Source organism: Pogona vitticeps, chromosome 4 (genome assembly GCF_051106095.1).
Source record: "Pogona vitticeps strain Pit_001003342236 chromosome 4, PviZW2.1, whole genome shotgun sequence".
In the NCBI taxonomy this organism is placed as follows: domain Eukaryota; kingdom Metazoa; phylum Chordata; class Lepidosauria; order Squamata; family Agamidae; genus Pogona; species Pogona vitticeps.
The window spans coordinates 208,510,774-208,538,648 of record NC_135786.1 but is presented as its reverse complement, the minus strand read 5'-3'; the positions used below and the strand labels follow the sequence as shown (position 1 = coordinate 208,538,648).

Below are 27,875 nucleotides of genomic sequence, written 5' to 3'. Positions count from 1 at the left end.
ACTTGCTTCAGCAGGATCTGGAAGGACAGATCCTGAAGCTGAGGCTCCAATACTTTGGCCATCTCCTGAGAAGACTCACTGGAAAAGACCCTGATGTTGGGAAAGTGTGAGGGCAAGAGCAGAAAGGGACGACAGAGGACAAGATGGTTGGACAGTGTCATCGAAACTACCAACATGAATTTGACCAAACTCCAGGAGGCAGTGGAAGACAGGAGGGCCTGGCACGCTCTGGTCCATGGGGTCATGAAGAGTCAGACCCCACTAAACAACAACAACAGCAACAATTTTAAATAAATTGCATGTACAAATGACCTGACTCAGTAAATCCCCAGTGTTTCAATAAGCCTACCGTAGAGCAATTTACTACACTAATAGCAATTTGGTCACTATGACAGAACAAAGCTAGTTCCATGTAAAGGCAAATCCTAAGTAATTTCCAACATTCCTAGATTGAGAATGTTTTATATTCTGCACAGATTAAGCTAGTTCTAGTATGAACTCAGTTGGCTCTCAAGCTATGCTGGATAGTTATTATTCTCTGGAAATTTGTAGATATTTATCACATAGAGTAAAACAAAAGTACAATAGTGAAAAATAGCATATTTCCCCATCCTGTTAGACTCCTTAAAATATGAGAATGCAGCTAAGATTTGTTTCACTGAGAAGGATTTAAAGAAAATCTGCAAAACTGAATTGCTCCTGATACAACTATCAAAGATATGCATGACTTTGTTTACTAGTTTTCCAGGAGGCAAGACCATGACATAAAACCTTACACAAGTCTCAGGAAAAGAAATTAAGTCCTTTCAGTCAATCAAGATGTTACATATGCCTGTTTTTGATAAATCATAGCCCTTAAACTCATCATAGTAATTTTCTTCTTGAATCTGAATAAAAGCCACAATAGATAACTTAACAAAAATAACTATTTAATTTGAAAACACTGTACACAAAGTGCAAATGTAAACCACACAATTATCCACCATTGCTCATGTGGAGTATCTTTCTCAAAAATGATGCTAATACCATGGCCGTAGTCATTGAGAACATTTTAATTATTTTAATGAATTAATGAATTTTAATTATTTTTACTAAGACACTTGAAGAGTGTCAGTTTCTTTGTATTTCAAAGTTCCTGCTGAATATCACTCAAAGCAATGGTAAGTCGTTTAATTTTCTCTTCCATAGCTTTCTTATTACTTGCAGTTTCCTGTAGTAACTGACGCATTTCTTCTTCAACCTGATAAACCTGAAATGAAATTTAGCAGCACATTGTTATAAACAATGCACTTCTCAACTTAAAATCTATTCATTGTTAATTTCTTACTGATTTATATTATGCCATTTTCATTTCTTCTAAAGATGTTACAGAAAAGTAGGCAAAGGTATGAAATCAACTTCAAAGTTCACAGTAGTGACATTATTCAGTCACTTTCTAGAAATTATACATACTGTAAAATGTAACTGACTTGACACATGACAGATCTTAATGCCATTAAAGAAAGTTTATTACTTGAGCTCAAAAAAAGTAGCGGGAGCTAAAAATAATAGAACAAACAATGCCTTAAGTGGAATTTTCAATTAATTTAACCCACCAAAGCTGTTTAAAAACATAGAACAGTAGATGCATTCATTTCACAAATATTTTTCTCCAGCTTCCACAAATCATCTGTAAGACTTCTTTTGAAAATCTACTCTGCAACCTTAGATGCATTGCTGAGAACCTTTACTATCTGTTTCCCCCAGATATCTGGTGCAAAGATGGAACTATTGGTAAGGCTTCTCCAGCCAGCCTTACATCCATGCAAACAATACTGGGGACAGAAAATAAACCACAGATAATTTATAGCTTAACTGCATGACTGTGAATCCAGCCTGGAATTGAATACTATGTGCAGATTTGCCAGAAACTCCCTCTTTTCTCCCTCTGATGTAACAATATCAGACAGTGGGCCTTTGCATGCTGCACCTGCAGATTATTCTTCGGAGGCAGCACCAGTATTTATTAATATTTATTTATATTATTTGTATGTCACCTTTCTCCCCACAGGAGACTCAAGATGGCTCACAACAAATGAGTAATTGAGAGATGTTGCCAGTAAATGAAATCCCTTAATAGATTATTTACTTAACAAGTAAAAAAATGAATGGCACAGCATCGTACATTACCTTTTCATTTGCTTTCACAATTTCTTGTTGCTTTTCATTTGCTAGCCGGACCAATTCTGCTTGATGTGCCGCTAGTGTTGATTCCAGTTGCCTCCGGAAAGCATCATCCATAGAATGTAGCTTTTCTGTGAGTATCCTAAATACAAGTTGGCACCTTCTCTTGAAAATATCGTAGCATTGTAACACTACAAATCATTAGGATGGCGTCATCAAGTGACACCAAACATTGTCCATCTATCAGTAGTGAAAAGGCTCTCCCTTCCCATCATAGCCTCGGATATTTTTTTGAAGACCAGGAGACTCAGACTAGGAGACTTTCAAGAACAATTTTGTGGTGCAGGGCAGCAAGGGAAGATCACTTGCATAATATGGGCTAAAATCCTGTTGCTTAGCATAGTAAATTGCACTAAAGGAGGCCCACTAACTAAGTGGAGATTGAATCAGCAAGGATTTAATGAGTCAACACTTCCATAAATTCCACTGATTCACATTGACCTAATCTCGTTGCAATTTAGGCAAAATCTAAAGAAACAAAACAAAACAAGACAAAAACATATGGCACCTTGAAGACTTAACTTTTAATGCAAACTTTTGGGACATGTCCAATTCATCAAACAGAACCAAATGTGAATGAAATACTGTAGCAGTTTCACTAGTTGCAACTTAGTTTAACATAGTAAACTATGTTACAGTAGGCCCATTTGAATCAATAGAACTTATGGAGGAATTGATTCATTAAATCCTGACTGATTCAACAGCCCTTTCTAGTGTGATTTACTATACTAAGCAAAGGGTTAGCCACATGGCACAAACAAAATAAAATATAAATGCAAAAATAGGCAATACTTTCATAGACCATTAAAAAGTCATCATACAATTCACAAGCTTTTGTGGATTAAAACAACACTTCATCAGGTTTCTACCAGTGTGAAGAATGTAAAGTCCAAATGTACATGGCATAATAGATTTTGCCAGACTATTTGCTCTTTCATGTAAAGTCCAAAAAGTTCTTGGCAAGTTGGAAATTGCCAGAAATGTCTCTCTTAGATGTAAATCTGGAGACTGGTTGCTGTTTTATGGTTACTGCTTTGGCATTTGTGGATTGAGTATAACAATCCAGTTCTCCAAACAAAGAAGCACTGGCCATATGTGTACATCCACCTCTCATATTCATGGCATTTCTTTGAAATGTACACGATTCTGCTTAGCGTGGGGGAGGGTTTGACACAGAAAACGTGAGTCCTCCATCTGAGACTTGGGGTGATAATTTCATAAACTCATTAGGTATAGCCAACTGGAGTCCGATTAAGGCCAAAATGATATTACCTAAACATCAAGACACACACAGATCTCACCTTGCTCACTGTTAAGTACAGTACTTGTCAATTACAGTACTAGTCCATAAATCACAACTTACAAATATTTCTTAGCAATGCCAAAAGGAAATTTTTCTCTAAGACACATTTTGTTATAGAACATCACATTAGAAAAGACAACAGCCAATATCCTGTTCAATTTTCCATGTGTATAACTTCAAATGTGAAGTAGCTGCAGTAAGGTAGAGAAATCCAGTTTCCTACTTGGATGTTTGTGCAGCCATTTGACCAGGCAGGCAACCAAATCACTCTATATTATCATAGGCACTTTGCATAGCTATTTGCTGTGCATATTGGCCAATATATTTACACACATTTCTCACTAGCACTTGGGAAAAATGCTATGAGGAAAAGAACAAATACGTTACCATGCTTTTCTAGAGAAAAAAGAGATTAGGACTACCAGAATTCATTTTGAGTAACAAATTTAACACAACAATATCCTGAGTATAAACTGACAATACTACTTACTGTCTCCCCGCTTTAAAAAACTAAGTGCAGAGTTCTACAGGGTTCCCCCCACCCACTCAAATTAAATTTTATAAAAATGGTGACAAAACATACACTGAATGGTATTTGTTAGAATGTATAAAGATGTCATACAGCAAAATTGTTTTATCAGACTCTTTTTGAGTTTCCTACTTATATACCTAAAAGAATATGTAGAATACTTAATACAACCTGAAAAGAGACAAAATGTTCTCCAACCATCCTGGAAAACACTGTTCTATAAGATCTCATATGGAAAAAATAGATTCCACAATCTCATCATCATGAATGTAATACACACTGACACAATCAGGAAGACATAAATACTGACCAAGTTCACATTGTAATAGATTAAAAATACTGGTTTTATGAACACACCATGGAAGCAAGCTACTGCCTTCGCTTCCATTTCCCCCCCCACATCTTACAAGCAAACAAAAACAAAGCAGGCAAGGAAAGACCATGATCTGACAAGCCTGTATTCTTGACCCACCATTATGTACAAAGATGCAAATGCCGTCAGTATATTCACTAACCTCTGAGCCTGAAGACTTTTATCTCTTTCTTCAATCAGTTGCTTCTCTTTGACATCAAAATTTTCTTTCATTTGTTTCACCTGCACTTCCAGCTTGGTCAACAATCCCCCTTTATCTTGCCACTTCTTATTCAGTGCACTGAAATATAATGAATATATTTAGTGACCTCAAATACTTATAGCAGTGTTTCCCAACCTGGGGGGCATGGGTCACCTTATATATGTTTCCCTTGTTAAATAATTTCTTCCTTAACCCTTCCAAGCCAGATATTAAAGTTAGTGTGTATGTATGAAAAACAGGCCCTTTGAGGGAGAAAGAAGCCTCTATTTTCTGAGAAAGGACTTTACCCCATTAAAAATGCCTTTTTATGCAAACGTAGTATTGGTGGTGTCACAGGTCACTTGGCTATTAGAAAAGGGGGTCGAAACTCGAAAAAGGTTGGGAACCACTGGCTTATAGTATAACAATGGCAGAGGAATAATATCCTCTTTTGTTTGTTAAATAGATATATCTCAGCTTTTCTCCGAACAGTACTCAAGCACTAGAGTGGGAAGAAAGCTTAATTGTACTTCCTCTCCTCATCATGCCTGAATATGGTCCGTTATGTTTCAACATGTACAGAAGACAACAGGTGTTTTAAGCACCTGTAAGACTTCTTGACAGCTTCAAGCTCTGCATCTTTCTCTTGAAACTGTTGTTTGAGTTCCTCTTTTCTCTCATTTTGCCTTTCTAAATTTTCCATCAGGTCATCTAGCTGTGCCTCTTTTTCCTCTAGCTGAACTTGAAGTCTCTTTTGGATTTCAGAACTTTCTTCGCGATGCCTTCTTATTTGCTCATCTCGTTCCTGTAAGGACTTGAAAGCAAATTGTGTCATTAGTACATCTGCACAGGAATGCAGTTACAAGTTCTTAACATACTGGCTTTTGTAATTCAATCTTTGTTGGAATAACAGACAAAAAAAAGCCATTGTGGTATAGTGCTAGAAGACAAAATATAAATCTCCCAAATGCTGTTCTAATTAGTTACTTACTATGTGTAATACTTAAGCCTAGAACCTGTTCCTTCAATTTCTTGTGGGAAAGTGCCATGGCAGCTAAAAACACATATTTTAATTATTTTCGTGGAAGAAAACTATAACCTGCTTTCTTTATCCACAACATAAACATAATCAATATAATACCCCACAAGTTAGTTAGAACCAGCATTTTTCTCATTAGTAGTTTCCTTGCAGCTGAGGCACACTCTTCCTTTCTATCACAGCTGTTATTCTGCACAAAAGGTACAGATCCATATTTTTATGTTAGTGAAGTTCCAACAATATCCACAAATGTTTGCAAGCAATCTACCTCATTTCACCAGGTGGCCAGACTTAATGGCTTCATTCAGTCAAGGGTGACCACTTTTCCCTTTTGCATTGAAAGACGTTTGCAAAATGTGTTCTTGATGGTGACTTTGAGGGCCCAGTATCACTGAGGTACTTTGCAAAATATTTGTACAATGCAACAGAAGAACTTTTAGTCAAAAGCTAACATGAGCCTTTAAGGAGGGACAGCATGGGAAAAAGCACCCTTACTTCTTTTAACTTTCTGATTGTTTCTGTTTGATCCTCTACTATCTTAGACTTGATCTTCAGTGCATCACTGCTGCGCTCATTTTGTTTTTTCATAGCTTCATTCTCACTGGTAAGAACTTCTATTCTGCCTTCCAATTTTCCTCGATCTTGAGCAAGAGAAGCTCCTGATGAAAACAAACAAACCAAGAATACAAAGTCAATCTTGCACATTTAGGGCTGCAAACTGTGAAGCTAGTCTGTCAGGGTGAGAGACACCATAAAGAAACTAAAAGCACCATCCTCTCTTTCATCTTCCAAATTTTCTTGGAAGTTTTCATGCAGCTTGTGGACAAACAACTAGATTCTTTCCATCAACTCAATCCATTCCTGCCTGAGCAGAAACTATCAAAGGCTAGTCACTCACTCACTCTGCAGCTGGTAGAAGACAGAGAAACTTTTAAAAACACGTTTTCGTACAAGTTGCTACATTTATTTAAAGACTATTTAGCATAAAAACAGAAATTGCATGCGCAGAATCAGCTTTTTAGGTATCTGGCTATGGAGCCGGAGGTTGAGAGTACAATTCTCCACTCTGCCTCCTTGATAGGAGCTGGACTCAGTGATCCATAGGTTCCCCTCCAACTCTGCAATTCTAAGATTACCTTGTCAACAAACCTGTATTTTATTCATTAATAGCATTTTATCCATAAGTAACATTTTTGTTCATCAGTACCATTTTTGAGATACATTTTTGGAAACTCCTGGTATAGGATGAGCACTGATGCACATTCAGAAATCAAACAAGCAATTATATAATATCTCTTGCTCCAAGTACAGAAGGGCTAAATTGAGTCTGCATGCCTCTAATTATCTAAATACCGCCAAAAATGGTTGGGGGTTTGCTGGCAATGTGGATCCCTATACCACCAGAAGAAGACAGATGGCTGCATTGTTATAAAGACTTAGCAAAGAAGGATGTTTCAGTTCTGTTCTTTATCTACATCCTGCCAGAGCTAGAATAGAAGATGTTGAATAGAAGATACCCTGTTGTGCTAGCTCCTGGCTCCACAGTTTCCTTTCTGCTCTTAATCCATCAATTAGAGACTCTTGGGCTGTCATCTGTAAAATAAGTTTTGATTTTTCTTGCTTAAGAAGCTCAAGTTGAATGGTCTTCTCTTTATCGTCCTCCACCATATTTTCAAGCATTCGGATTTGACTCTTTAGGGGGAAAAACAAAACAAACGAAGCTAGTCTCTCCGAAGGGTACTCCGCACATCCCTCACACTTTAATATGCTATACAGATATTGTGAAGTTGTCTTTAGTAGTGATTGGCTGAGCTGCCCTGGTGTCACAGAACGCTGGGGCAGATGTCGTCAGCTGCAGCTCTCATCAGCCCTAGCCAGAATAATCATTTATGAGGTACAGTGCAAACTGCAACCTTGTAACATCTAGAGGGTTACAAGTTGTCTACCTTGATCTAATGGCTGAAAACCTGTTGCTTGGTCTAGGAAGCTGCGCCACAGCAGGCCCTCTGAATCAGTGGGGATTTGGTGAGTCACTCCTCTGCCAGTTCCACTGATCAAAATGGATCTAGTTGCAACTTACTGTGCTAAAGTAAGCCACAACTAGAGTGGGCCCATTGAGCCAATGGAACTTACAGAGGAATTGACTCATCAAAATCCCCACTAATTCAATGGGTCTGTTCTAGTGCAACTTACACCAAGCAACAGGATTTCAGCCAATGATTTCCACATGGCATGAGAACAGGGCCAGAGAATTGAATGGTACATGAAATATTAAGCATTAGATAGTTAAGAGAGCACTCTATCCTTTTTCCTGAGAATTATTTAATACTATATAGAATCAGTTTTCAATAGCCCAAATTATCTTGTGTTTACACACTGCTGTTTGCGAAGAAGCACACACTGTATATGCTGTGATTCCCGTAGCACAGCGGTGTAGAACCTGTGGACCTTCTTAGGTTTTAAGATTACAACTCTCAGACTCTAGTGAGTCTGATGGCCAAGTCTGATCACAGTTAAGTTCAACATCTGGAGGCCACAATTTGCGCTCTCTACCTACACAATTTTTTAAGAAGTGCAGTACTGAGCAAGTTTATGAAACAGACCATAAAAGTTTGAAGCTTCATGCTATGGAATGCTTCCATGCAGATATAACTCTTCATGCAAGCCTCTTCCTGTATGTTAATACAAAGTGCAGCACGAAGAAGAAAATATAGCTAATATATCATTATAAGGATTATATTATACATAATAAAAGATCATATATAATACAGAAGTCTAAAATTCATACTTTCAAATTGTAAGTTGTTTCTTGCTTTGATTTAACTAATTCTGTGATCTTAGCTTTTTGTTCTTTCACCATGGATGTCAGCTCTTGGATCAGAGTAGCCGACTGCTTTTCTTTTTGCTGGGACTGAACAAGAGCATTCTTACGCTCAATTAGCTCTGCTGAAACCTCATCAAAAGCTTCTTTAACCTATTTCAGTATGGGGAAAAACAGATACAAAATATTATTGTTAAGTGTGGTTTCCTCTAGATAACAACTGTTGTGTCACAGTCTGATGAATAGTAGGGGATTAATTTGATACATAATTTAAAAAATGTTAATGTACATCAACATGGATGTTCATCTCAAAAGTTACCAAACATCTCAAAGTGCCTAAAAACAGATATTCTAAAAAAAATGTAGTTTTTTTATCTTGCGTTTCAGTTGCAACAAGTCTCTTTAAAAAAAAAAAAAAATTAATCTGCTTAAAATTAGATTGAATTTAATGCAAACACAGAATCTCTTAGAAGTGGATTTACAGCCTTCCTTTGGACGGCTGTTTTTCTTGGTAATGAAAATAACTATGGGAAGAAAATATCATCAGATAATAAACATATATAAAAACTAGAGGTGAACTATACAAGCACTGTATGTTTACTGAAAATGCTGTAAAACAAGGTTCCTTCACTGAAATGGAGGTGTGGTGTCATTGGGAAGCAGCTGGAATTAGAATTCCTTCAACTACTAAATCTGCTCTTCATAGTAATAGGTTTATTTCTAAATACAGAAACACTGTTTTGTTCATATAGAATAGTTTTTCAAACTGAAGAAAGTTTAAGAATTGAAAAAGCAAGGAGATATGTTTCTAAAAGCATGGGATCAAGAGGGATAAAAATCAGCAATTTTAAAAATTTGGGGAAATGGTATACTCTTTATGTATTGGATTTGTTCGTTTATTTCATTTATATCCCTGACTTTCTCCAGTAAGCTCAAAGCAGCATACATGGCTGTCCTCTTCCCCATACAGTGAGTTTCATGTGCAAGTGGTGGTTTGAATTCCAGTTTCCTGAAATGTATACTGGAAGTTGAACCTTACAGAAAATACACAGCAATCCTAACACTGTAACATTTCTTAACCCATACAAAAGTAGAGGGGAAACAGGATTCATCTCCCTTCCAGTTACTGTATTATTTCTCTCCCAATGCAGAATAATTAAGATGAAGTGTGATGATTATATACCACCCCACAGTATTTAAAGCAATCTCTGGGTGTTTTGCTTTTTAAAAAAAATTCAGGCTACACATTCCACCCACACCCCCACGAGCTGGGTACTCATTTTATCAATTTTGGAAAGATGGAAGCCTGAATCAACCTTGAGCTGGCTGTCAGAATCCACACAGTTCACAGTCTCTAATGCCATGAAAGTGAGAGGTGAAGAAAAATGTTCAAATCTGTCCTTCTCCTCCTCAACTGGACTTTCAACCTATCATTTGGCCTCTGGCATATTGTCACAGGGACCACCAAAGTACTACAGCTTTAGCGTTGCTTTATAATACCTATAATAAAATCTAATTCTTAAGGTTTTATTAATTGTGTCATATAATTCTAAATTAGCTTGACAGGCATTGGCTGAAAGCCTGTTAGAAGAGCTCAGCCAAATTTTAACTTCCCATATATCCCTCCCTGGTAAACAAAGTTTGTAGCTGTTGTTACTGAACCTTTATTCTGATATAAAAATGCTCAACACATTTTGGCACACAGCCTTCTTCAGGAGTATGTATAAAAAATAAACTATAAACAACAAGCTCAGGACAACCATAACTGTCTATATTGCTCATTTTTGTATTCATACAGACAGTATTGTATCAATGAATATGCATTCAGTTTTTTCATACGGATTCTTCACAACATGATCTTTATGCTTCTAGTAGTAACAGTCTACCAATATGAATTTATAGCATACATGATTAGAAATGGGCATGAACCTCAATTTGGAGGTTCGTGCCACACATTTCCCCCCCCCCCGGATCCCCTACTCACCAGCCAGCATGCACTCCTCTACTCCTCTTCAGCTGTTCCACCAGTCTTCAGCAGGAGCTTGGGCTTCCCTGCCCTCCCTCCTTGCTGATCACCCACTCCAACAAGGAGGCAGGATAGGCAAACCCATGCTCCTCCCAAAGAGGAGCGTGCTCCGACTGGTGAGTGGGTCACTGGCCGGGAGGCAGGGTAAGGGAATGTGTGGCACCTGTGGTGCCACGTGTACAAACCAGCACAAACCTCCAAACTGAGGTTCATGCTCATCTCCATATGTGGCACATTTATAACAACCTTGGTATGCATCATGTATATTGTTATAAATTCCTATTGACAGACTATTACAACTACAAGCAGCCCCTGAGCCTTTGGAAGGTGTTCACTTCTATCCTGAACTTTGCCAGGTTCATTCAGCCCATGTTGACAATGGTATTGTGGTTTTTCATCCCCTTCTCCCGGCCTCACAATTTTTTCTTTGTTTCACACTTAAAACATTCGTTGGTGCTCCGTGCCAACCATTCTGGGTAAGGAGGTTGTATACATGCCTCCCTCCTAAGACAGAAACTCTGGGTCCAATGGGTCTCCACCCTCCCCCAACTGTTCCTGGCACATCCCCTTGTCCCTATCACCTGGAGACCCATGGTGATAGGGACATCACTAGTCTAAATCAACTCTTCCCCATTAACTCATTAGGTAACCTTAACTTTCAGACATGGATCACAATTTCTAGCTAAAAAAGGGACTATCTTTTCTGCATAGGTTACAAAAGCCAGAATTCCTACAATTTCTCTCCACATTCATTCTCCCTTTCTTACCTCTGCGAATCTTTTGGCTTCTATAGTTAAAGCAATACGAAACTCATCTTCTAGGTCCTTGTAACTTTGATTCATCTGCTCAATTTTCTCCTTCAGTTCTTTAATATGGTTCTCCTGCCTCTGTTGCTCCCTAGCAACTTCTTTTGACAGAGCTTCTTGGAATTCTGAGCCATTTAATGTAACACGAGTTTCAAGTTCTTTTCTGGAACGACATGTCATGCAGGCAAGGATCAAAATACACAGTGAAGTGCATTAGTCTTTAAACAGAATTCTCTCTATACATCTAAGACATCCACAAGGAGAGCTTCAGGACAAACAGTATTTGTGTTCTCAAATCAGTTCTTGTATCACTGGGAAGACAAATATTTCTGCTCAACAGGATTTTCTCCCTACTTTTCCCAAAGAGTGTCTACTATCCTCTGAAAAGGATATCTGCTAATTAAATTTGTAATCTTAAAAACAACTGATGTCCTGATTTGCTGGGACAAGTTAAGGAATTTCTGATATTTTTGAGCATGACATATGCATCTATCAGAAAGCACATACCTGTGTTCTCGCTCTCTCAGTGTAAGAAGTTCATGGACTTGTTCCATCTTCTGTTTCTGCTGCCGAAGAGATATCCGAAGTAACTGCACTTCCCTCTCAGCAGCTGAAGCTTTAAGTTCTGCAGCCTGAATCTGTTTCATCTGCGCAATGTTGCAAATAAAGTAAGGGAAACACAATCACAGATGCTAAGATTTTGTACTATAAGCAGAATTTGAAAGTTATCTATTTTCCCCTCATCTGTTATGAAAAAACAACTGATGCTCATCATTCTAGTTAGCAGTACATAACAAAATACTGCCAGATGCTATAAAGAATGTCAAGAGGAATTCATGCTTTGGAAATCTAAGTTTACAACAGGACACTAAAATCTTATATAATCTCCCCTCCCGTGTGAGTATGTGCACGTGTGGTATAATTTTTCTCCATCTTTCTCAAAATATCTCTTTTTTGCTAAAACACATTCAGCAGCCATGTTCAACTTAAAGAATTCCTATTATCCTCTCCCGTTCTGGAAATGTGAAGGAAAGACTGCTTAGGGTCATGGCCCCAACATGAATGACTTTAAAATGGGGTGAAACAAATTCATGGAGGAAAAAGTTACTGATACTAGATACAATAACTATGCACAACTCTCAGTATCACAGGCAGTATTCCTCTCAGTACCACTATGCTGGAAAACACAAACAGGATGGCACTCATACCCCACAAACTTCTCATAGACATCTGGTTGCCCACACGAAGAAGAGAATGCTGAACTAGAAAACCTCTAAGCCTGAATCCATCATAGTTCTTAAGACTACTGAGGTTTTTGCTCCAATAATAAAAATACAGATACATACATAAGGAGACTTATCCCCAAATACACTCCACAAATCTAGTACTTACAGCTATGCAAGGAATAAGGCTATTCTATCAGGTCAAGTCTAGCTTTGACCAATTCTGCAGGATGAACTGCATTTGCCCAATCTCTCCTTTATAAATAAACATTATTTCTCCCGTCCCCTTCCCGTATCAGAATCAAAAACAATACCTCCGAGGCTTGCTGCTGTATCCTTTGTGTCTCCACCTTGGACAGTGCTTCCTCTAAAGTCTGCAGTGCCTTCTTCTGATCCTCTTCTTTTTGTTTTGACTGCTTTAGTTCCTTACTAAGTCTTTCAACTTCCTCTTTCAGTTGCTGAATCTCAACCTGAAATTTTGTCTTTGCATTTTTTTCTCTCAGAACCAACTCTCTCAGCCTGAAAAAAGCACATGAAAATTGAAAGCACAACCTTCAAATTTTATAAAGTGATTTAGGGGCCTAAAGTTCTTCGTAGTTCTTTCTAGCTTTCAGTACTAAGTGAATGAGGACACCATGTCAAACCATGATTTGTGCTTCAAACTCACAAACCACGCTGGATGGCTGATTTCTTTTTCCACCCTCCCATGAAACTTCTTAAGCTCATTCCATCTCCATGCTGTAACAATGGCTAAGAGCCCAAGCAACATACTTCACTAAGATTTGTTAGTTTCAGACCTCACACCACAACATAGTTATGTTTCTTTAATCATGGTTTGGAATGAGATCCAAATCAAGCCATTCCTGCAAGAAAATTATGAAATAATCAAATCACTCTGGGTTGGTTGTTGTTGTTGTTGTTGGTCCATCAAAATCCAGCAATGAATTGAATTAGTAGTTTAATAACTGAACAGTAGAACTAAAACCTAAGTTTGGATTAGGCATTTTGAGAAAGGCAAAGTTCTCAGAGTTCAGGAGCCAGAACTGTAAATACTGTAGCTAACCGAGAAGTTTATTCATATGCTTCCAATTACTAGAGACAAATATTGCCAGATGGTGGCAATTGAGTTTTGCAGTTTCAGCATTTCTATGTATGGCTCAGCAAGACAACTGCTCCCTCAAGCTCTGTGCTATCTGACGTAACCTACAGTGACTCTCCAGAGTCTTGTACTTCATCTATTAACTGAAAAATATGGAAGTGAAGTAAACAAAAATGTTCATTCCATCTTTTAAAAATACCAGTTGAATATGCTGGTTCTTTACCTATCTGTAGTATATATGGCCATACTCTGAATATCCTTTTCTTCTTTTGCTTGGCCTTGCAGCTCCTTGAGATTTTCTCTTGCTTTCTTTTCAGCTTGTTCAGCCTTCCATCTCTTTTCTCTCTCCTGATCTAGTTCCTGAATTAGCGCCTAAAAAAGAAAAAGAGAGAGACATCATATTGATGGTGAAACTGATATTAGTTAGGTAGCACAATAGAACAAGTTGTATGGCCACTGTCCTGCAACTACAGGCTGCTAAACCAGTGGAAGCGTTTTAAAACTGGGATGCCAGATAGTGAGGTACCAAGATTGCTCTCCACTTAGCAACTAAGAGATCTTAACAAGATTTCATTTAAAAAATCAGCAGTGTTGCTTTTCTCACCTCTCATATAAAGGAAAGAGAAACACTGAGAATATTTGGTGATAGTCTTAGTAAAAAGAAAGACTGGAATTTGAGTTTATCAGTATGTGTTTATGGAGAGAATAAGCTAAGTGGTAGCAAGTCAAAATATGAAAATATGAAAATACCCATGTAAGTAATACAAGCCAGATATTCAATGATTACTTCGGCTACAATAAGAATCAACTCCTGTATATGGGTTAAATGTGTAATTAAAAGCTGAAGGAGTTGATGTATCTAAAATAAGCACTAAAATCTATAGATGCACATCTGCAGATCATACAGTTATAGCTGAAAGCCTCACTACATTATTGAATCTATCTGCAATGTGATGATTTGTGTTTTTATGTGTATTAGAATGGGATATGTAGTACTAAGACTGTCCCAATAGCATCCATTTTGATTTAAAGTCTATTCTGTAGTAGGAAAGTTTTATATGCTGTTTCAGAGAAGCTTCGATCTCTGGTTATCTCGTTGCTAAGCTGAGTGGAGAGCAGAGAGTTTCGTAGTCAAAATAATTCTGCCACAAAGAATGATAACAACTGAAGCTCCCTGAGAAAGTTAGGCGGAACAACAAGACCCAGGAGGCATTCTGGGAAGAAGAAGAGTGAAGAGAAAGGAGAAGAAAGATGGAGTTTGCCTGAGAAAGGGGCAGACACGTGTTTTTCCCATAATGGACTGGTTTTCATCTAGCATCAGCCTTTGAAGACCCAAGACACGTGAGATGGATGATTTATGCTTTTTGTTAGTTAGCATAGTTTCATTTCTTTATTTTTTTAGCTGGAGTGGGGGAGTGGAGTTTTCCGTTAGTCTTGAATGAAAATGTACCTACTGAAATATTTTACTATCAACTGAAACCTTTTCTAAAGTAATTCTTTTTAATAAAACAGTAATGATTGATTTCTATGTAGAAGCTTTGTTTCTTGAACAGACCAGCTGAATGTCTAATTGGCCACGTGGGTTTGCTACCAAACTTTCAGAGCCAAATCATTCTGAGTATATCTCATGGTTATGTCTGTGTTGCTTTCTTAATAAGGAGATTGGCCTCTGAGGAAGAAAATTTAGACAGAACTTGGCTGAGTTTAATTGGCTCTGCTCAGCAGTTAGAAGTTTGTCTGGTTTTCTTACTCGTCCCGATTTCCTGCACCCCCATAAATCTCTTTGGAGATACGGGGCTGTTTACAGTCATGAGGTCAGCTGACTGACATAAAATATTCACAACAGCTTGGATGGATGGATGGATGGATGGATGGATGGATGGATGGACGGACGGACGGACGGATGGATGGACGGAAATCTTTTTGTTAAAATATAGAACTGAAATCCAGCAGATCTTTACAGCAGAAGTGAGTCAAATAACTTCCAGCCTTCTCCTTGACATTAAACAGAGGACATTAGGTGGTTCCCCTAGCCCTAATCCAAAGGTCCCCATAGCTATCCAGAGGACTCATGAGAAACTGGTAAAATTTCCTGCTTGTACCAACAGGAGAGGAACTTGAATCAGGGCATGCTGTCACAAGCAGGAGCAAACTCATGCAGTAGCCAAGGTTACTGGAAGTCTAAATCTTTTCATCTTAAGTTTAAATAAGTAATAGGATAACTTCTAAAACCAAACCTTGTATTAGAACCGTTTTTAGTGGTATGTAAAAGACACATTAGTTCATTACTATGTGACATCAAAACATTAAAATACACATACTCTATAGGTGGACTCTTCTGGAGTATCAAGATCCAGAGTTTTTAGTTTTTTCATTTCACTTTTCTGCCCATCTAGTTTTTTCGGTGATTTCCCAACTATCTCCAAGCTTGGTATTTCTGAGGATGGACTTGAATTGTCTTCCTTTTGGATCTGAGATCTTTGATTTTTTGACTTTATGCAAGTCTGCTCTTCTCCCCTAAAATGACACAGAAATTGAGTGCACATAAACAGGAGGAAGGTCACATCAATATTTTGGATTAAAGCTATAAAACAGATAACATTTAAAGTACATCGTAATAGATTTTAAAAAATAGACTTGGTGCAGTATATATGCTGCTCCTAATATTGCCATATTTTGCAGCTCTGGTGGTGTTATTTAAGAGATCTGCAGCTGATCATAATTTTTATAAAATTCCACAGCATTGTTCCCAATGCCCCAATGACTGTTAGGACCACTGGAATATGTTTCATTTATTTCTATTGCCAGGTCTCTGATTTTGTTATTTTTTCCAATTTGTTATCTTCAACTCTGGCACCCCCTGGAATTAAATGGTCAATTATCAAGACTTTTTTTTTCATTCTGTTACTGTTACGTCTGCTGTATTATGTTTAAGGTATCTATCCACTTGAATCCGAAAGTCCCGCAAGATCTTAATTCTACCCAATATTCCCACAGATTCTTGAATGATAGCAGATTATTATTATTTTTAACATAATGACCAGTGTATTAATCTTGCACCTCTATCATGTCTGGCTTTGTAGTCTGTCTGTGAAATCTCTGGTCATTTACAGATGATGTATGACACCGTTTCATCTTTTACTTTGCAGAATCAACATCTGTGTAATTTTGTTACACTAATTCCTTGAATTTTAGCTTCATGACACTAGTTTGGAGTTCTAGTGCAGCAAAAATCAAGCTTTTGGATTCTTTTTTGATGGTCCCCAATTTTAGCCATGGCCGAGTTATTACGTTGTCCATCAATATACTTAGATATTGCTCATGTAGTGGTTTATTTTTCCAGCTATTTAATTTATCTTCAAATTACTGTTTCTTACATTCAACCTTAGTTGTTGTTGCTGTTTTGGTTATTCTTATTATTACTATCATATATGGCAATTTTGGGACGTGGTGTAGCTGCGAGTTAAACCGCAGAAGCCTCTGTGCTGTAAGGTCAGAAGACCAGCAGTCGCAAGATCAAATCCACGCAACGGAGTGAGCTCCCGTCACTTGTCCCAGCTCTTGCCAACCTAGCAGTTTGAAAGCATGCAAATGCGAGTAGATAAATAGGTACCACCTCGGTGGGAAGGTAATGGCGTTCCATGTCTAGTCGCACTGGCCACATGACCACAGAAACTGTTTACGGACAAACGCTGGCTCTACAGCTTGGAAACGGGGATGAGCACCGCCTCCTAGAGTCGGGCACGACTGGACTAAATGTCAAGGGGAAACTAACCTATGGCAATTTTAAGATGTTCCAATGGACAATCTGATTGTTAAATATAATAATAATAATAATAATAATATAATTTATTGTCATTGTAAGTATATAGTATAGTACATAAAAGGCAGTTCTCTGAAAGTAGCAGTCAGGCTCCCAGTGCTTTTCCTTCATCGTTATCACAATGTACATTTTTATTGTACTTTTAACAACCAATTATTTTCCAATTGAACTAGAAATTAGATATACAAAAGACTTAAGACAGTTGTCATGAATGTGCCAATTAGCTTTGCAGTCCATTCCTAACTGTATTTATAAATAAATTAAATAAATAAATAAATTAAATAAATAAATAAATTTACATTTTAACAACCATGCTAAGCAAGACAAGCTTGCTTAGGGCTGGCTCTCAATTCATGGGGTTGACTACAATGGCTATTTATCCTACAGCCTGCATTTGATTTGGTATAGATAAAAATGAATTTTTAAAATGGTGACTACATGATTTAAAGCTTAGTGCAGGGAAACCCTGCAGTTTTTCATTGGACAATTGCCTCACATTGTTTAGTTTGCTCTGATTTGGCTGACACTGCTTTTCTCCACTTTCTGGCATGTGCAATTGACTGATCCAGTAAAAAAGCATGGTTGTCACTAAGTGCACTATTACATCAGGTCACTCAACTGAGCGTATGTCGTCTCCTCTCCTCCAAACAGTTTTTCGTGTTTTTTAAAATTAAGCTTGCCAAGATAGCACCATGCCAGACAAGTGTTGTCACTTGAAAAAAAAATTAAATTATAAAAGAGGAGGAAGAGAAGGTGCAGTCCCAGTAGAAAGTGCCAATCAGCAAATATGGCTCTTTTCTTTACAGCTTTCTGCTCCTGTGGAGTCCAGCAAGGTACTGCAATGATTTCAACCACGGAAACTAGCAGGGACCCTGTTTGAAAAAAAAATTGAATCAGACAAAGTTTTCCCTGTATAGTTGCACCCTAAGTGATATCACAGGTACCAATTAGATGTACAGTACATTAGACGTCTAATTGGTAGCTGTGATATCACAAGTCTACACATGTTTACTCAAAATTAGGTCCCACTCAGTTCTATAAGATTTATTTCAAGTTAAGTGAATATATGACTCCATGACAAGATGCAAATACTAAATTGAAATTACCTTTCCGAGATCTTGCTTCTCTGAGTACGGCTCCTGGCAGATAAAACTGCTTTCCGATAATTAGGGAGCTTGCTTTTTTTAGCTATTTTTCTGTTCTCTTTTCCACTTTCACCATCACTCTCTGAAGTCGGATCTGTATCTCTTTTTGCTTTGTGAACATTCAGGGTGACACCAGCTTTTGAAGAATGAGACACCTGAAAAGAAAAGGATTTTCAGAACTCATTTTGGATCCTATTTGAGCCTCAGACTCCTCAATTTTAAAAAGAAAAGTCTATGGCCAGACAACCTGATTACCCTAGAAGCCACTTACAGGAGGATCATCTGTGTAAATATATTAATTTCAAAAGAAAGAAGAATTATTCTTTTTCAGAGAAAGAAAGAAGTCATTACTTCATAAAGAAGCAACTAGGTAAGAAACTCTTACTGCTCAGATTCACAATGTATTCAGACTGGCCGTGGTGGCCAGATATATTGGAACCACAAAACGAAGCATCCACACCAGAATCAAAGAACATGAGAGATGCTGTAGAATAAAATAATCAGAAAAATCTGCTGTAGCTGATCATGACCTAAAACAAATTGGACATGAAATTCTATTTCAAAATACTGAAATACTGGACAACACCAGAAATCGTTACGTCAGACTGCACAGGGAAGCCATTGAAATCCATAAGCACCAGAAAAACTTCAATAAAAAAAGAGGAAAATGTGAAGCTCAACAAAACTTGGCTCCCAGCGCTCAAAAATACACCGTGCAAAAGGACAACGAAGTCTACCCAGCGACAAGGACAGGGGATCACTACACACAAAAGACCAGCTAATGACACCCATCAACCACAGGGACAGATAATCTCTTCTCCTTAGCACAACAATACACCCACAACAATACACACTAATCACCCATCTACAGAAAAAGACAAAAGCCTATCTCACAGCCATAAATACTGCACTCCCAAGCCAACTACACCAGAGCATAGTGTTCTGTCCTCTGAAGATGCCGGCCACAGAGACTGGCGAAACATTAGGAAGAACAACCTTCAGAACACAGCCAAAGACCCCGAAAACCCAACAACAACCAATATTCAGACCGGACTCCTGATTTGTCAGCTTTAGCACTTTTCATTCACAGTGATGGCACTCCACCATCAAGTACATGATTCACACACACCATACTCCAAGGCCACTTTCCCCACTTTCATGGGACTGTTGTTAGTATCTTAAATGGCTTCTTAATGATACTTTGTATGGAAAGACATAGTACATATTGGTGTCTCTTCAGGCAGCAAACCTTTCAAAGCCAGAAATAGAAACCAGGAACAACCAAATGAAAAAAAGGGGGGTGTCATCAATTATTTTCATTAAATAGGTTGGCTGTTTTGTTACATCCTCTATATCACATATAGTGGAAGCCTTTCAGTCCTGATAGCTGAAATGCACTGTATGCAATGTGGCAGAGAAGTCAGAATCAAAGATAAATATAATCAGAAATGGCGAAGATCCAGCTTCCCTTTCTCATATTTTCTCAGTGGCTGCAGACTAGTACAAATTAAGACAGAGTGTACCTCTCCAGGGACTCTTAAGAGATAAGCAACAAGGAAGATGCTCCAAGGACAATTTGTGTAACTGCAAAGTGGACAGTTATTACTGCATAGGTTTTTGTATTTTTTCAGTGTTCTCCCAATTTTGTCATTCGAGCATAGTTTTGCTCTTGGTGCAAGTGTATCAGACGTAAAAGCACTTACATATAAACCCTGGCCAAGCTGAACTTGCTGGCTTTGAAATTTTCATTTCTCCACTTACATAATTATCTTAGTCATCAATGTAATTTAGCCCTTGAATCTCATCTAGATCCACAACTGCAAAATTGAAGGTCAGTGTAGTGTAGTGGATAGTGATAGACTAGGACTCATGAGACCTAGATTTATAATCCCCACTTGGCCATGGAAGCATGTTCTCAGAAAAAGGGAGAAATGAGTCCTCATATAGCTTGCATAGCTTGAAAAACTTATCAAGGTCATCATAAATCAGATGTGACCTGATGACACATAACACACAAAAGCCAAATCCCACTGTATGTTGAGACTATCGTGATCAGCAGTGTGACCCCTGGTTGGACAATACAAAAACTTTTTACCTTTTCTAGTAGGTGTGATATCTGATCCTCAAGCTTTTTTATTCTCAAGTCATCGCTGAATTTAATTCTTTCTGGCTCAGAAGAGGAAATGACCTCAGTGGATGAGCTAGTAACAGGCCACATTGGTGTATTTCTGCGCTGGCGAAACTGAGCCAGCACTTGATCAATACGGGGTGTTAGGACTGGCCAATTAATATGGACCTATTAAAAGAAAAGAATATGTAGTATTGTTTTAAAATATGCTACTTTCAGAACAATAACAGACGGGGATCATAGTACCTCTTCTTCATCTTCTGGAGAACTGGATGAAGTCAAGCAGTCCAAAAGATCTTCTAGGCACTTCAAATCTGATAAGTTTGCTTCCACCGAGTTCACTGGCTCCCCAAATATATTCCTTCCATCTAGGATGGTTAGCTGGGGTAAGACCTGAAGGAGGATCTCTCTGTAGCCTCAAAACAATAGAGAAAACATGAATTAGTGTGTTTCATTCTCAAGACTTCTGAAAATCTTGCAAGTTTATTCTGCAGAAAGTGGAATGAAATACAGATAAAAATCTATTCTATGATCTGAAAAACAGTGTTTATTCAAATATACGTTTTCTTCAGACCTTCTCCTGGTCCACTTGACTTCAAATGCCAGCCCAAGGATGAGAATCATGCAGCCCATGTGTTCTTCCCTTAACTGAGCCACTGCCATATTTAAAAGTGGGTATTTAGAAAATTTAAAAATGGAGAAATGCCCTTCCTCAAAATTTGTGTTGCCTTGTGCGTTTTTTACTTCCTGCATCCCCAAAAGAGGGTGTGCAAAACTATAACTGCACTTCCAGTTTCATGGTGAAGGAGGAGTGGAGCAGCTTGTAGTAGATACAGAAAACTGAAAGATGGCCCACTTGAGTAACCCACAACCATATCCCAGATCTTACCTATTTTGGCACACACTGGATTACTTTTTCCATTCTTCTCTAAAGACAGGTTGGTCAGGTGTTGCAACCCAGCCAGGCACTGGAGTAAATGATTAAGATCGCTTATACAATTGCTGTGGAGTTCAATGTGACTGACTTTGCAATTTGATCCACGAAGATGTAGAAGTCCTATAAAAATTAGGTGGAAAATGTGTCAAATAATATTAAGACGCAAATAGTGCACTGTTAAATGCAGTTGAGTTAAAGTAGTAAGAGAATCAAGTATACTTCCTTTTTCTTTGTAAAACATCCAGGATTTACTGTACTGGCAAACAAGTAAAAGTACTGCATTTTGTATGGTTTAGAACTTAAATATTATCATGTGCTGTTGATATAGTAGAGCATTCGAACAAAATTACAAAGCTGTCAGAAGTGGAAGCACTACACCTGCCCTGTTCAATAAAGCCTTATTTGCTGGGACTGCTAGCCATGCCTGATGTCCTGGTACATCATACAGCCTTTTTCTGGGGAAAGGCTGACTGACCATAAGGTCTACTTGGGAGTGGGTGCAAGACCCCTCTGGGTCTTAACTCCATTACTCTCTATTAGAGACGGGTATGAACTTCAGTTCAGTGTCTGCAGAAGTGCTCCACAGGCACTGTGCACTTCTCTCTCCTGCCTCCTCTGTGCACTTCTCCATTTCCCAAGCAAAGCATGCTTCCCTCTTCTGACTTCTCTGACAGCCGCCCACTCAGATGAGGCACGGCAGAGAAGCTTACAGCACTGCCTTTGAGCGGGCAGATGTGTTGAGTAGGCAAGCTCACTTTGGCCAGGGAATGGGAAAGTGTGCAGAGGAGATGGGAGGGGGAGCACACAGCACCTTCAGAACACCTGTGTGGGTGCTGCACTGCCAAGCTGCGATTCATGCCCTCTCTACACCTTATTTTAGCTTCAAACAGTGGTGACTGCAAACTTTGAGCTGGTTATGGAGTCTGAAATCTATTTATTTGGCTTTTATACCACCCATCTAGATGAATCTACTCTAGCAGCTGAAGGTAGTTTCAAATGAGTTTTAAGAAAGTAAACAACTACAGGGACACATTCTTATGGTTCCCTCCTTACAAAAGCAAAATATAATGTGTCTTAAAGATACATTTCAGTCTCATTGTCTCGGGATTTATGGCTCAGAGGAAAAGACATACACTCTCCTTTATTATTATAAAAAATATTTTTAAGAGTTCCTACTCAGAAGCAAGTATGAAAGTCCTATTCAGGGCCCAAATTCTCCAATGAAGCAACCAGAACATATTTCAATGGGTGATGTGTATTTTAAGTTATTGGACTGTTTTGCAATATAACTTTTAATAAATCAAGTAACACAGACCTTTTAATCAATCTGATCCTTCCCCCCCCCCTTCATAATATAATATAGCACATGGTTGGAAAGGAACTAAACTTAAGCTTCAGGTGCAAGCAAATACAGTGGTGCCTCGCATAACGGGCGCCCTGTTTAATGACGAATCCGCATAGCGACAATGCTTTTGCGATCGCTTTTGCAATCGCATAACGATGTTTCCTATGGAGGAAATCGCTTTCCGATGATCGGTAAGCTGTTTCGCTTACCGATTTTCGCATAGCCATGATTTTTCCCCAGCTGATCAGCGGTTCCAAAATGGCTGCCGGGTAAAACAGGGATGGATTCCTCGTTTACCGGGCAGCTAAAATAGCCGCCGTATGGAGGATTTTCGCTTAAAAGGTACGTTTTAAGCCCATAGGGACGCATTGAAGGGATTTCAATGCATTCCTATGGGCTTTTTAATTTCGCATAGCGACAAATCCACATAGCGACGATTTTTGCTGCATGGATTATCGTCGCTATGCGGGGCACCACTGTATATTTGTTAGAAGTTTCTGAACAACACTGTGATGTTACCCAGGCTTATCAAGAAATCAGTAAGACATTGTTTCTGAATAGACCTAAATTGGATGTAGCTGAGAACAGGTTACCTGAAAGGTCATGTATGCGGTTGTAAGACAAATTCAGTTTAGTTAAGCTAAAGAGCTTTTCCAATCCTGGGGAAAGAAAAAGCAAGGATTTACAAACTACATAAGACAGAGGGTGAGGGTTTTTTAAAAGACCATATGTGAGGTGCAAAAAAAAATGTTGGGAGTTAACAATGCTTCTGTTCAGGGCTCCACTTACACCACACCACTCCTGCTCTCGTCCTCTTCAGTTTTCTTCCCAATTACTCTCACCCCACAATGGTTGAACATACTCCATCCTCCTTCTTCTGGAAGCTTCCCCATCCCCCACCCTAAATCTTAGTTCCTGCAGCCACATCTCTCTTGTGTGGATGAGGACTAGCACAAGAACTAACACTGCTATTAGTACAGTTGAGAGTGTGAAAGATGTGACTTTCCAGATGCGCCACTGAAGGTTAATGGGAGTGGAAGCCCAACATCTGGAGAGTCACATTCTCCACTTTTGGTATACATTTATCTATTTAAAATATTTTTACCTCACTTTTCTCCTTAGAAGGACCCAAGTCGACTATAGAATGAGATAAAATTCCAGCAGTCACATGAGCCAGCTGTTTTTGGCTAGCCTTTGTACCCACAAAAACAAGACACTCTACCCATCCCATGATTGTTCCTCCAATTTTATAACCCATTAGGACAGAAAGGCCACACCCATCCCATTTTCAGGCTCAACTTGGCAACAGGAAAAAGCTTATTGCTGCAATGAGCTACCAGGAAGGATGCTGTGAACATTCGGACAGCCCAGTATCAAAAGGGAATGGCCTAACCTTCCTATACAGCTTGCTTTCCTTATAGTAGTTCTTCATGTTCAAGTATATCACAATCACCACTACCAGTTGAGTTGAAGTTCCTGAGTTATAATGAGGGGAAAAAATTGGACAAACATCATAGCGAACAGACTTGGGGATACCTGAGTAATTACAATTCTTAAGCAAACTTTGCCAAATCCTGCTTCTTTTGCAGCCCCCACATGGATGAGATGCTCTATAACCATGTGGCATCGAGGTGTTGGGAAAAATCACTTCTGCCCCCCTTCAGCAAGAATCCACCACCAAATCTCAATCTCTTCCACAAATGGAATGAGATCTTCAACTTGCAGAAGGAAAAGCACAATTTTAACCCACAAAATGCAACGCTCACTCATGCACCAGACTGACAGTACAACCAAAAACTAACCTTCAACTTTTGTTATCAAGTTACAAGCCAGGTTTAAGGTGCGCAAGTTGGCAAGGGAACTGAGCCCTTCAATGGAAGCTATGTGGTTTGATGAGAGATCCAGGTGCTGCAGGTTAGACAGGTGGCTGAGCCCTTCAATTCTGGAGATTTGGTTACAGTGCAAGTTAAGGGTGTGAAGCTCTGAACTTAAAGGTAATTCTCCTAAACTGCAAATGAAAACGTTACAGTTTTAATTTAAAAACCTGAAACATAAGAAACAACTCCACAGCGCATATGAAGGATTCAAACACAGTACTGTAATCTTTATGTCAGCTATGCAGGTAGGTGAGTGTTTTTATTATTCTGAGAGTTAAGCAGCTTTTTAAAAATCCAGTTTCTATGACTTGGAATTGCCTAGGTACAGTACAGTAATTAAACTCCTTACTATGACATGTTTAAAGACAGAGTACAACTGTTTAACAATGAGAACCAGTGTAGTATATAGTTAGCATTCTGTTCAGGCTGGGAGACCCAGGTTCGAATCCTTATTCAGCTGTCAAGGCACACCAGCTGATCCTAGACCAGTTCTCTCCCAGACCTACATCCCTGAATTGCTGTGAAAATTAAATGGGTGACTCTTATCAGTAACTTTCCTGTAAGGCTCTCACAGTGGACCACGAGTTTTTCCTCCATACATACACATTCACTTTGGCAGTGGTGGTGATTGGCCCATGGTTTATCAGTTGACAGGAGATTTAAATCCTGATCTAGTCTGGGAAAGGCAAATCTGTGGGAGCCTGAGGCCTATTTCCTACCCCTGTGGTCCTCTGGGGCATGGTTGGACTGCTGAAAAATGGAAGAAAAGGCACTTACCCTGGTGTTCACGATGTCTAGAAAGAGAGAACACAGATTATGAAAAGTTGAAACACCCAATATTACAGGGTTGCTGATGAACTGGTTTTACCAAGGAATGGCTCTGTCTCTCTTTTGAGCTTTTTACACTCTACACGCAGCTTTGGCTGGATTTGGGGGGGGAGGTTCTGGCATGGGATACATAATATCTTCTATGGAGGGTCTGGCTTTGTAAAAGGTGGGGTCTCCACTTTTGTTTTGTTTTTGCATGGTATTTTATTTTGCAAGGTGACTGTACTCAAGAGCCTTTCTTTCTAATTATATGACAGGCCATTCTACAGGTTCTGAGGAAGCAGTCCTTACTATCTAAAAGAGATGCAAATTCAACTACACACAAACACCTACATGCGTTCATACAGTATATGTATGTACCACATCACTCTCAACAAAAATTGCAATATTGTTGTTACTGTAACACCACGACTTCTTCGAAAAGGTCTATGTGCATGCATATACAGTATATACTTTCTCTTTTTTTACATATATTAAAATTAAATAATTCAGTTAAGGCAGAAGAGGGCTTGAGAAATACTCTAATGCATCAATAAATTACATAATCTTCTTGGATCCAGGGGGGAAACTTGCATAAAATGCTGCTTTGATATTTTGATATCCCGACTACACAGACCCTAACGCTTGCATTCCTTTTGTCAATTCAGAGGCGATGAGCAAGCCCTTGCTGGAACCCATCGAGGAATGGCCGTCTTCTCGGCAGCTCCTCACCTTTTGATGCCCTTGTCCATCAGGCTGAGCTCCCCCGAAACTACGCCGGGCGCTGCCATGCCTTTCCCGTTGCCGAACTGCCCGCTACGCCTAACAGCCGCCACGCTTGCCGCCCTCCGCTTTAAACCCCTCCTACTTCCCCGTGCTCGCGACGGTCGGGCAAACGGCGTCGCAAGGCATGACGGGAGAAGGAGGGACCCGCTTTTCATTTTTTTGCGACCCAGGGGAGAGACGGCGTCGTCAAGGCTACGGAACCCCCGGGACACTCAAGGAGGCGCTTATCGCCCGAGTGGCTCATTGTCAGTAGATTTTAGTTCGGCTTCACGGCGGGAATTAATTGTCTCTTTAGAAATCGGGGGTGGGGGGTGGGGACACGGAATAGGCTTTAACCCCAGCCGTGATTGTACAGAAATCCACATAAATAGAAAATCGGGTATGAGTGAAGAGAGGAGTCCTTGTTCTTGTAAGCAAAGACCAGAAGAATCTGTCTTTGGGGTTCTTGTAAACAGTTGAAGAAATTGCCCAGCCGATGCGATTAGAATCACCTCGGAATTGGGCGGAATGAACAACAGTGGAATCATATCCATGCAATGAAAGTCAGAATACAGTTAGTCCTAAACAGCATCCATAAAATGGAGAGTATAATATGCGACAAGCACTTGCAGTTGGTTTTGAAGATGCATAATGTGCGGTGCTGTATATGTTTGATTCTACTGTATAGCATGGAAGAATGGACTAACAGGCTCCTAGGGGAAAATATATACTGTATATAAAAGAATTTAAAATGCACGTGGCTTCGGAACTGGATTGTGGGGTGCCTCATCCCCAAATCTGAGGGGTGCACCCCTGCCCGGGTTACAAGCTATTACTGTACTGATTTGGAATGTGGTTTTATGATGGTCTCCAGTGTGGTTTTTGGCTTGAGATGGTGACCGATATGAAAATGTATTAGAGCAAATGAGTTAAGACCAGGAAAGTGTAGAACATCTGAAACTCAGAAAGCTAGAAAGCTTGTGTAATGAGAAAAAGTACCAACTGATCATTCAAGGTAAAAGAAGAAGAAATATTGAAAGGAGAATAACTTATCAGCTGATACTTAGAGTGGTCCTATCCAGAGTCAGAATATACACAACAATGTCTAAAATCCTGTAGGGAAAGAGCAAAGAAGAATGCAACAATAGGCTGTTGATCTAATAAATATATAAACAAACAAATAAAATCTTTTTGTGTAATGTGAACCAGGAAATTCATCACTCAGCCCAATGGTTGCCAACCTTGGGTAGTCCGGATGTTCTTGGTCTGCGACTTCACCACTAATTTGGTTACCCAAGACTGGGAACTACTGCTCCAACCTTTACTTCGTCAAACAATGCAAGGCAGGTGTGCACCACAGAAGCCGTATAGAGGCAATGTTAATTTTTCCACTATAATGCTTGCCCCACATGTTGTTGAATGTCA

At 39.1% G+C, this 27,875-nt stretch overlaps 1 protein-coding gene across 3 annotated transcripts; it reads right to left on the bottom strand.

Moving 5' to 3' along the window:
• Positions 1-912: 912 nt before the first annotated feature.
• Positions 913-26,584, bottom strand: LRRCC1 (leucine rich repeat and coiled-coil centrosomal protein 1). 3 transcript variants are annotated; one of them, XM_072999080.2, is made up of 19 exons: positions 26,418-26,584; positions 24,804-25,009; positions 23,595-23,660; positions 21,609-21,776; positions 20,966-21,135; positions 20,687-20,887; positions 18,553-18,746; positions 15,945-16,140; positions 13,847-13,995; positions 12,839-13,043; positions 11,809-11,948; positions 11,263-11,464; positions 8,437-8,622; positions 7,166-7,340; positions 6,144-6,307; positions 5,215-5,423; positions 4,571-4,708; positions 2,170-2,323; positions 913-1,249 (listed from the first exon to the last, which is right to left on the bottom strand). In XM_072999080.2, the coding sequence occupies exons 1-19, from the start codon at positions 26,474-26,476 to the stop codon at positions 1,127-1,129; spliced, it is 3,105 nt and encodes a 1,034-aa protein (XP_072855181.2). In that variant the 5' UTR covers positions 26,477-26,584; the 3' UTR covers positions 913-1,126. The 3 variants fall into 3 exon arrangements, with proteins under 3 accessions (XP_072855181.2, XP_072855182.2, XP_078249701.1); XM_072999081.2 differs by having other exon boundaries at positions 2,170-2,305; positions 26,418-26,583; XM_078393575.1 differs by lacking the exon at positions 26,418-26,584 and having other exon boundaries at positions 2,170-2,305; positions 20,966-21,128.
• Positions 26,585-27,875: the final 1,291 nt, after the last annotated feature.